Source organism: Salmo salar, chromosome 25 (assembly GCF_965601325.2).
Source record: "Salmo salar chromosome 25, fSalSal1, whole genome shotgun sequence".
NCBI classification, from domain to species: Eukaryota; Metazoa; Chordata; class Actinopteri; order Salmoniformes; family Salmonidae; genus Salmo; species Salmo salar.
The window spans coordinates 39584762-39595836 of NC_138315.1; the positions used below are offsets into that span (position 1 = coordinate 39584762).

Here is an 11075-nt window from a genome sequence, read left to right on the forward strand (position 1 = left end):
TACATTCTGAAAAATCCTCTGTCACCTAGTTGTTTTTCCCCTTTCCACTGTAGAGCATGTGCAGAAACGTTGTAATTTGTACCATTTACTATATAAAAAATAAAATAAAGTTCAGCACATTTTTCGATCTGAAATAATCACAAGTAATTTACATAACAAGTTTAATTCATTCTCAGAACGTCACAGGTCTCAACTTTCCTCTCAAGTGTACTATATTACAGTGTATTCTAAATAATTAATCTTATAGTACTAGTGGAGATAGTAACCGTCAATAAAAAAAAATGGATCTACTAATTTGCACATTCAGTATATTAGGATATATTAAGTCTGTTAAGGGTTAGTGAGCATATAATATACAGTACAGAGCGGGAGACTAAGGATCACCTACTAACATCAAATCACCACCAATAACCTCAGAACCAATGTCTGTCAAAAGATTATATTACCAATTACTCATTTAATGTATAACATGCCACTCAAGTTAGTGGCCAGGGTGAAAAACTGCATTCAAATGTCAGAGTTCAGATTTCACAGAGTCAAAGTTTGAACACGGGTAGAAAAATATGTAAAATACAAAAGGTTTGAAATATTTACATTTCGGTTAAAAGGAGGATCTAAGTTTTTCCTGACGAGGGGATTGGTCCAGGGAAAACTCCTATACCTTCCTAGTTCTGTCAAGTGGTCAGAATATAACCAGGCTCTGCTGGTTATAACGCCTTATAAAACCGATTTGATCTTCAGCGGTGCTCCGTCATGAGGTGAAGCTCATGACGCAAGCATCTCTCATGGCAGACCTGGCTGTCCTCACCGCAACAGTCTCTCTCTGTAGCTCCCTCAGTCTCTTCTCCATTTCTGGAAAAAGGGAGAAAAAAAACAGGGCATCAGGGTGACAGCAGTTCTCTGTGCTCTGTGTCTGACTACTGGCCAGTGAGTGTGACCGATCAGGGTACGAGCCCGGCGGGTCTCCTGCATGCCACATGACTGTGTTAGCCCATCGAGCTTAAGCCTAGGCATTAGCTCGGGAAGATATCATTCTTCAGGTGTCAGGCAGGGTTACTTGTACTTCCGAACCAAAATTCCTATGAGGAGCTAACTTTTGGGGACTTTATTCCATGTACCACAAAGTGTGTGTATTTTGTCCTAAAGGAAAATTCCACACAAAAACTATCTTCTGGTATTTGTTTCATTAGTCCCCAAATGTTTTACTTGTCAGCAATCAACTTTTCAAGATATGTAAAACTTTCAAAATACAGAAATCATCCCCTTTGAAAGATTCACATCTTGAAAACTTGATTGCTGACAAGCAAAACATTTTGGGGATGTTAAAATACTTTACCTTGGTCTCTTTTGGTAAAGATCTCTGGCAGCATCCCAGAGGCCTCCAGCACTTTCAGGGTGAGGTTGAAATCTGTGAACACAGGAAAATATTTAGGTTAATATTAATATTGTTATGCTCCCCAGTTTCTGTGTTGTGGGTTTGTATGTGTGTGTTTCAGGATGGCTTCCAAGCAGCTGATTGGTCGGCCCCCATTGCAGATTGGAGCTCTGACCCCGCCCTCTCATCAGGTGATACAGCTGTCTGCAATTACCGACTCCTTCTGCAGCTTGAAAAGCCAGTGTTCCTTTGTTAGAGAGCTTATTTGTATGTCCTGTGTTGGTTGTTAGTCTGGTAAATTTGTTGTGAAGTATTTTGTAGCCGCTACTTCTGAGGTATGTGTAACAGTTTAGCTTCTGTCCCTTTCCTCGCCCCTACCTGGGCTCGAACCAGGGACCCTCTGCACACACCAACAACTGACACCCACGAAGCATCTTTACCCATCGCTCCACAAAAGCCAAGGGGAACAACTACTTCAAGGTCTCCGAGCGAGTGACGTCACCGATTGAAACGCTATTAGCACGCACCCCGCTAACTAGCTAGCCATTTCACATCGGTTACATATGCCAAAAGGACTTAGTGTTTTTGATTATTGAAATTGTTCACTTTACGTTAGTAATTATTCTGTTTTTGTTCCCAGGGGAGAAGGGGAAGGCACCTTGGGAGTGTTTAGGCAAGAGGCCTGTGGGCATACATATACCTGTAGTCTTTACTCTGTCTATGCACACTAGGTAAGACCACCCCCTGTATTTTGGTTAGCGCGCCAGGTGGCGTTAAGAATAGCTAGGTAAGGTAGGCGAGGGAACTCCAACTTTCTTTGCTTTGGTTCCATCCAGCCCCCTTTCCCCACATTTACCGTGTTAAGGAGAAATTCCGTTACCAGTAATATTCTCTGCCTCTGTGATCCTTACCCGCACCTACAATCACATACCTTTCACTCCACCTACAGTCACATACCTCTTTACCTCCAGTCACATACCTCTTTACCTCCACCTAGTCACATACCTCTTTCACTCCACGGGGAGTTGAGTGTAGCAGGGTGTTGCGTTCCCTCCTCCAAGAGGCGTACGTAACATAATGTGGGATCATCCGAGATTTGAACCCGGAACTTCTCGCACCCCCAAGCGAGAATCATACCCCTATAATGACACTATTACAAGCACACGTCCAACGAGGAGCAGTTTTACAATGGGCAATAAGACAGTTGACAAGTGCACTTTGAAAATGTGCATGCTCCGGTTTAGTTAGCCGACAAGCGTACCAAGCCATTTTATCTATAAGGAGTCGCCTGTATCGTTCCATGTAGTGCCCTTTTATTCCTCAGGTGTTCAGTCTCACCTTCCTCGCTGGCCTGCTGGGATGCGATCCTCTCAGTGATGGTGCTGAGGCGGGAGGTGAACTCCGAGAAGATGAATTGTGTGCAGCCTGCCTGGTGGCACTTCCTGAAAAACTGTGAAGCCGGACTAGTATTGGACCCAGAACCAGACGAGTCAGGAGGCCCCGAATCCCCAGGTGACCCTGAACCACAGCTGGAGTCTGGGGATGGAACAGAACGGGGAAGAGTCAACTCCTGATAAGTGCACATTGGATATGTAAATAGGAAGGTAAATAAATCACAGTCCAAATGCTACCGCAAATTATTTTCACTTGCTTCACTGTTTAGTGCACACATTCACTATAGTCCCAACTCCCCACACACACCTGTTTGGTCTGGGAGGAGGGAGTCCAGCTGTTCTACTTTGATGATGGACAGATGGCTCTTGGAGGACTGCCCAGACAGAAAGGAAGAGATTTGAGTAGAAGAAATGAGGAGCAAAGGTGCTGTAGCTTAGCCTGGTCCCAGATCCGTTTGTGCCATCATGCCACTCTATCATGCCAAGCATCATTTTCGGCGTGACAAGAAGTTGAATGATAACAGAAACGGACTGGCACCCAGGCTAACTACAGCTAACTACAAGAGTAAAAGAAAACCTACTCATTTGAGCAACGCTTTGCCAACTCACCTCCCCATTCTCATTCTTAAATGTTGGTCCCTCAAGTCCATACTGAAACTCAAACTGCTCTGGAGCCCCACCTACAGCATAAAATAATTAGTATATTCTGAGAGACATAACCACACTTCTTATGACACAATCTGAAAGTTTACATATTTGACTACACAGGACATCTTGGATTGAAACTTAATACAACAGAAACCAACCTTCTGTCAAGGCTACCTCTGAAGTATTGGGTTCTTGCCTGGGGGATGTTAAGAACACAGAAATACAAAGTTAAACCATTAGAACACAATGTACAGTCTGGTAAAGGCTTGGCCATTTAAAAAAAAACTAAAATCACACATTTTATATGATCTAAATATATAACTAGTCTGTCAGATTTGATTATGGTCTCTGACAATCTAATACAGTAGGCCTACACAAACGTTTTATCTTCCAATAAACATGATACACTGAATTGGGGAGCTGTCAATGTGTTGACCCCTAGTTGAACCCCTCCTACCAAAACCAATGAGTAAACTGACATTATTAAACTGCAGTGCTTTGTTGTACATGTTTTGTGTGCTGCTATTTTGGCCGGGTCTCTTGCAAAATAGATGTTTATTCTCAATGACACTAACCTGGTAAAAGTAAATTAAAGTACCCACTTTGACATCCCTCTTTTAGGGCACGGCTCATCTTCCTCATGTGTGCTCTTCGACAGTGTCTTCTCTTCCTTTATTGCAGCTTCTCTTTTGCTGTACTTCAACGACTGAAAAATCATTCATACCACATAACCATTAACAAAAAACATTATGGTACGTCATTTTCCAATAGGATTTGCTATTAACCATGTGAATTTATGCAGCAGGAAGTACTAGCGATCATAATATGCTGAACACATATATAAAGCAACATATAAAGTGTTGGTCCCATGTTTCATGAGCTGAAATTTTTAAAACTATAATTTTCCATATGCACAAAAAGCTATTCTCTCAATTTTTGTGCACAAATTTGTTTACATCTGTTAGTGAGCATTTCTACTTTGACAAGATTATCCATCCACCATACAGATGTGGCATATCAAGAAGCTGATTAAAACAGCATGATCATTACACAGGTGGGGACAATGAAAGGCCACTAAAGTGCAGTTGTCACAACGCCACACCTGCATAGTCATGTGAAATCCATAGATTAGGGCCTAAAAAAATGTACTTATATGAACAAACTCAGTAAAATCTTTGAAATTGTTGCATGATGCGCTTATATTTTTGTTCAGTATATCGTCGCCCACCAAATGTATACCAAAACAAGTGGTTGAGCTGCTTTTTTTGTTTTAAAATTGTACATGTTGTCCCTGAAGATTTTGCTGGGTGGTTTTATAGACTACCCGTCAAACTTCAATTAATAGCCCGAGTGTTTATTTACGTCATTCACTGAACACAACCGCCGCTTATTAGAGACAGGCTTCTAATTGAGCCTAGGCTTTTATTTACTTTTACCTCCCCCCACCTTGCAGTCTCGCCCTCGTCGGATCCACCTTAGACAAACGTTGAAGTTCGACTTTTTGACTTCTCCATTCTCCTTTTGGATCAATAAAAATAAATAATGCCTGGCTGGTGCCTCGCCAGAATTTTATGTGGTTTATTTTTGGTGGCGCCATTGCTTAGTCTGGCTGACACGACCCACATGACCACACAGCAAGGAAGCTGACACAGATTTAGGTGTCAGCCAGACTACCCATGGCTAGCAACATTTCAGCTAAACCTAAGTTCCCAAGGATTTTTTAATAACATTCAAGCTTATTTACTGAATTTCTACATAATTCAAACTCTGAAATATAATTTGGAGAGAGCAAAAACAAACAAAATGGACTCCAGACATTATCTTCTTGCTATAGCTTCATTCACCTCAGTCAATATGGGGTTTAACATTCTACAACATGTCATACAATAATTAGATGCTATGAACTAGCTCAGCACCGGGATTAACTTCTCTAGGGTAGGGGGCAGTATTTTGACGTCTGGATGAAAGGCGTGCCCGTAGTCAACTGCCTGCTACTCAGGCTCAGAAGGTAGGATATGCATATTATTAGTAGATTTGGATAGAAAACACTCTGAAGTTTCTAAAACTGTTTGAATGATGTCTGTGAGTATAACAGAACTCATGGCAGGCAAAAACCTGAGAAAAATCCAACAAGGAAGTGTGGAAATCTGAGGTTAGTAGTTTTTCAAGTGATTGCCTATTCAGTATACAGTGACTTAGGGTTAATTTTGCACTTCCTACGGCTTCCACTAGATGTCAACAGTCTTTAGAATGTTGTTTCATGCTTCTACTGTGAATAGGGAGAGAATAAGAGCTCCTGGAAGTAGATGAGTGAGAAAATGACATGAGCTCAGTGGCACGCACTCACGAGAGAGTTAACTGTGTTCCTTTTCTTTTTTGAAGACAAAGGTCTTGTCCGGTTGGAATATTATGGAAGATTTATGATAAAAACATCCTAAAGATTGATTCTATACATCGTTTGACATGTTTCTATGAACTGTAATATAACTTTTTTGACTTTTCGTCTGAACTTAATGCGCGAGCACAGCACATTTGGAGTACTCGACCGAACAAAGAGGAGGACTTTATCGAAACAAATGAACATTTATTGGGGAACTGGGATTCCTGGGAGTGCATTCTGACGAAGATCAAAGGTAAGTAAATATTTATAATATAATTTCTGAGTTTTGGTGACTCCACAAAATGGCAGGTTAGGTTTCGGGTCTGAACGCGGTACTCAGATTATTGCAAAGTGTGCTTTCGCTGTAAAGTTTTTTTGAAATCTGACACAGAGGTTGCATTAAGGAGAAGTGTATCTATAATTCTTTGAATAACAGTTTAATATTTTATCAACGTTTATGATGAGTATTTCTGTAAATTGATGTGCTCATTCACCGGAAGTTTTGGGAGGCAAAACATTTCACGCCAATGTAAAATGTTTTTTTTTGATATAAATATGAACTTTATCGAGCAAAACATACATGTATTATGTAACATGAAGTCCTATGAGTGCCATTTGATGAAGATCAAAGGTTAGTGATTAATTTTAGCTGTATTTGTGGTTTTTGTGACGCCTCTCCTTGCTTGGAAAATGGCTGTGTGGTTTTTCTTGTCTAGGTGCTGTCCTAACATAATCTAATGTTATGCTTTCGCCGTAAAGCCTTTTTGAAATCGGACAATGTGGTTGGATTAACGAGAAGTTCATATTTAAAATGGTGTAAAATAGTTGTATGTCTGAGAAATTTGAATGATGAGATTTTTGTTTTGAATTTGGCGCCCTGCCCTATTTCACTGGCTGTTGGCAGTGTCCCACCGGTGGGACGCTAGCGTCAGACAGGTTAAAACTCTACCGTAATTGCCGGACTATAAGCCGCAACTTTTTTCCCGCGCTTTGAACCTCGCGGCTTAAACAATGATGCAGCTAATATATGGATTTTTCCCGCTTTCAAATTTTTTTCTTCCAAAAAAAACACATTCTGTGACGTGCTCAGTTTTTTGGCGGCATGAAGCTTTCATTAGACCAATGAAATTGCCGAACGGGTTAAGGTCAAACAACTTTTGTTTACTGTATAGATTAAATCGAGCGCTCTCAAACTTCCCATCATTCTGATTACGGTAGTCATTTTGTCACCCTCATCATGGCAAAGACACGGAGAAATGCATATGATGCAGCTTTCAAGTTGAAGGCGATTGATCTGGCTGTTGGAAAAGGAAATAGAGCTGCTGCACGGGAGCTTGGTCTTAATGAGTCGATAAGACATTGGAAACAGCAGCGTGAGGAATTGACTCAGTGCAAAAAGACAACTAAAGCTTACTGCTAATTTTTTTCCGTTAAAGCCTATTTATTTTTGTTACAAGCCGTGTGTCGTTAAAGCCTGTGTAAAGTTCATTTGTTTCAATGTACCGGTAGGCACCTGTGGTTTATAGACATGTGCGGCTTATTTATGTTCAAAAAAATAATAAAAAAATTCAATTTAGTGGGTGCGGCTTATATTCAGGTGCGCTCACTAGTCCGGAAATTCCAGTAGTTTAGATTAATGTCAAATCAAACAGCAGTTACTTAGCCAAAGTCATCTACTAAAGGCATCTTTAACACTTCGGCGGGGACTGCAGCAATGGCATCGCAGCATCGGCAAAACGGCATATAGCGACAAATCAAAGCGCCAATAGCTGATCTCACTGAAAAATAGTTGTCAACACTGCTCTCCATAAAGTCAGCCAGCCATAGTTGGTTGTTTAGTAACTATGGGGCAAAACCGACGGGGTTGGTTTAAATTGTCAAACATGTGAACTTTATTTTGTCTCAAATGTTTATTAAAAACAAATACACTTACACAATGAGCACTTGTCTCAAATACATTGTTACAGTTGTTGGTTTTATTTATTTAACTAGGAAAGTCAGTTAAGAACAAATTCGCATTTACAATGAAGGCCTACCCTGGCCAAACTAACCCAGACGACACTGGGCCAATTATGTGCCGCAATATGAGACTCCTAATCACGGCCGGTTGTGATACAGCCCAGAATCCAATCAGGGTGTGCAGTGACCCCTCTAGCATTGAGATGCAGTGCCTTAGACCACTGTGCCACACGGGAGCGATGGTTACCTAGCTAGCGATTTTTGTTGTAATATTAGCATAGACATGGTATCAAGAACGAGATAAAACTAGCAGAAACGAGCAACCTATGATTCCCCACATGTCAGCTTCATTGATGCTAGCAATCTGGCCATCCAGAAACACAAAATAAGGACTTCTGCCCATTGAATCTCCGCATCGTTGGTGACATTGTCAACTAACCCATCTAGCTGTACAAGCAGCCTTGCCTCATGCTTCCAGGCGTCCACATGGTCCTAAAGTCTGCCGAACAATACCGCTAAACTGCATTTGCCTTTTAAATCGGGATTGGAATGATTAGAGTAGCCCATTTTAAAATGGTTAAACTAGGGCATGTCGACTAATAAAAGGGACAGTTAGGCGGTTATTTGAGACAGCGTTTCATTTAAGTTTTACGGGTACGCCAATAAAATGTACTAATATTCGATGGACAAACTAACATGGTGGATGATAATAATACCTCTACCGCGACGGTCGTTTTTGATTTACCACTTAACTTCTGTTACGATGGCTGTATTTGATGTGGTTTAACATGCTGCCGTTGTAACGGAGTACTGCTTTGCATAGCCGACATATCAATGCCTTTTCTGGTGAAATACACCTAAGCTGTGCTACTTTTAGCACGTCCCATCGCTTCCGTGTTATGTTGTGACAGCTTTAATCTAGTCAAAACCTTTCATTTAGATCTCTGCTGCACTAGCCAAATTAGCAAGTAAAAAAATAATAATACACTATTTAATGCGCCGTTTTAACAGAACGTCAAATCGATAAGAATAACCGGTTATATATATACTTTTCCCCGGTTGGCATACAAGCGGATATCCGCAAATCCATGTAACGGAAATGTGCGCATGATTATTGAATCGATAGATTAGTCATACATTACTATAATAGAACTCCAAGTTCTTCATTGATCGTCTCAAATATAGCTCTTAACATCAGCAAATGTATAGCTATTTAGTGCCGACTCGTTTTTATACCTACTGTCTCTTGGGCGCTCCAATATCTATAGCTCCATTGCTTTTGTCTGGTTACCAGCACAGCGTCAGAAAAGACGGAGGTCTCAAATGTGTTCTGGTAACGTTAGTCCTTTTCGGAGGTCCAGTTTACCTGATGCCGAGACTCTAAATGCCTTTTCATGCCACTGGTGCTACCTCCTTTACATCTGATATTCCGGTCGCAGTGTTTACATTTTGCCAGTGCAGCTTCTATTCTGTCGAAGCTGTGCCACACAGCGGAACCAAAGCTGGGTGAACTTGGTGTAGACATTGTGAATGAAGAGAACAAATAAACAACCAAAACGGCAGAGTAACCTACGGGTTATCTTCACTAAAAGAGCTGCGTGAATGTGAGCGCAGATACTGTATATAATGACGAGATGGTTTTGTCTCCGCCCTAACAATGGAAATCGTTGTCCCAAAGACGGGAATGTAGTCGGTTTATCGCTGTATTCCCGCGGACAGATTTTGACGGGAATGAACCCTCTCGCTTCGTCTCTTCCTCTCTGGTGTAAGTGACCAAAGATTTTCTATTATTTCTACAAGATAGTCGAGTGACCGATATAACAATGGAAATACATATCCTCAAATATGGAATACCGGCGAGATCAGGTGGGACCATTCTAGCAAATGAGAGGGCAGATCCGCGTGTGAACAAAAGGCACAACTCCGATAGTTTCTCTCCAAATTGCAACGTGCGTCCACGTATCAGTGCATTTCGTAACAACCTTAACCATTACTAAACTTCGTTTCGATCAAATAAGCCTCAAGTAGCATGCAACTTTTGTTGACCAAATTTGACACTCACTGACCTCCATACAAAACTCCCTCACTTGGTCTATTTTCGTGGACAAATTTTGGGCGGCGTAAACCCTTTCGCTACGCTTCTTCCTCTCGAATGACCAAACGTCGCCCATTTACCGTATTAACTGCACTTGGGGTCAAAACTAATGACGCAACCTGAGTAATTACGGTAGGCCTACAAGCGGAGTTAGAAGAGAAACTCGTCTTTGAACAGTCCAGATATCTAACTTTTACGAGTTTGCTGTAGTAGCCTACCTAAGAATGAAAGAAAACACTTACAGGCCTCTTACCTCTAACGGTCGCCATCAGCTCTCGCTGTGTTTTGATATGTCTTAGCGACAGATTATGGATCCTTTCTAAATGGTTCAACATGGATGTTGTGCTACCGCTCGTCCGCTTCAGAACAGCCGCACACAGCTTGCATGTCACACTTTCGGAAGATATTTCATTGAAATATCTCCATGTGTGACTTCTATTTTTTACTGTCTCTGCTTCTACATTCCATATCTCACAACTGCTGGTTCTTAGTGTAATGGAAGGATAGTTTGAGCTATCTCAACTGCAGAGTACAGTCTTTGGTAGCCGTCTGGATCTGCGACATTTCATTGCGCATGTGCTGGGATTAAAGGCGAACGTCTTCACCACTCCACATAGCCCACACATACAAAAGCAACATTTGAAAATAATAAATCAAGCATTCTGCTTGACAATAGCACGCATTTTTATTTTAATTCTCACACGTACATAAACGAGTCCAATTTGAGCCCCCCAATAAAAAAAAAATCATCACCGCACAAACGGATCTATCGGACCCGACTGCAAACCGCCATTAGGAAAGACTGCTACCCCAACCCGAACCCTGTGGAATTGAACCGACGGCCACAACCCGAGCTAACCATCTTTGTCCCTCCTGCTGCGCATTTTAAGCTCCACGTTTTGCACTACAATTTGCTACTGTGCAATCAATAGACGTCTTACCGTGCATTTCTCAATGTGTTTTTTCAAGCTGGAAGTGCCTGTTCTATGGCTATCATAGGCTAACACCCGCTTGCACTTTTTGCATGCTGCGAATCCATCCACATGTTGTTTGTCAGCGTTAACGATTACTCCAAAATGATCCCATACATTTGATTTAACTCGTGCCCTGTTTTTCACGATTCTGAGCTCCCTATTTTTTATCTTTTGGGTCAAATTCTGGTTTTCCGTGGTATGCTTTTTGCTTTCCATTTTGTCGGTCTTCTCTGGCTGTGCGGGTAGGGTT

The 11075-nt window shown here is 41.4% G+C and overlaps 1 protein-coding gene across 8 annotated transcripts; it reads right to left on the reverse strand.

Moving 5' to 3' along the window:
* Window positions 1-147: 147 nt before the first annotated feature.
* LOC106586729 (uncharacterized) lies at window positions 148-11075 on the reverse strand. 8 transcript variants are annotated; one of them, XM_014174297.3, is made up of 8 exons: window positions 10793-11075; window positions 4020-4123; window positions 3576-3613; window positions 3379-3449; window positions 3077-3143; window positions 2714-2911; window positions 1337-1408; window positions 148-852 (listed from the first exon to the last, which is right to left on the reverse strand). In XM_014174297.3, the coding sequence occupies exons 1-8, from the start codon at window positions 11039-11041 to the stop codon at window positions 752-754; spliced, it is 900 nt and encodes a 299-aa protein (XP_014029772.2). In that variant the 5' UTR covers window positions 11042-11075; the 3' UTR covers window positions 148-751. The 8 variants fall into 8 exon arrangements, 7 of the variants coding, with proteins under 7 accessions (XP_014029772.2, XP_014029778.2, XP_014029775.3 ...); XM_014174303.3 differs by lacking the exon at window positions 10793-11075 and adding an exon at window positions 10105-10393; XM_014174300.3 differs by lacking the exon at window positions 10793-11075 and adding an exon at window positions 10094-10318.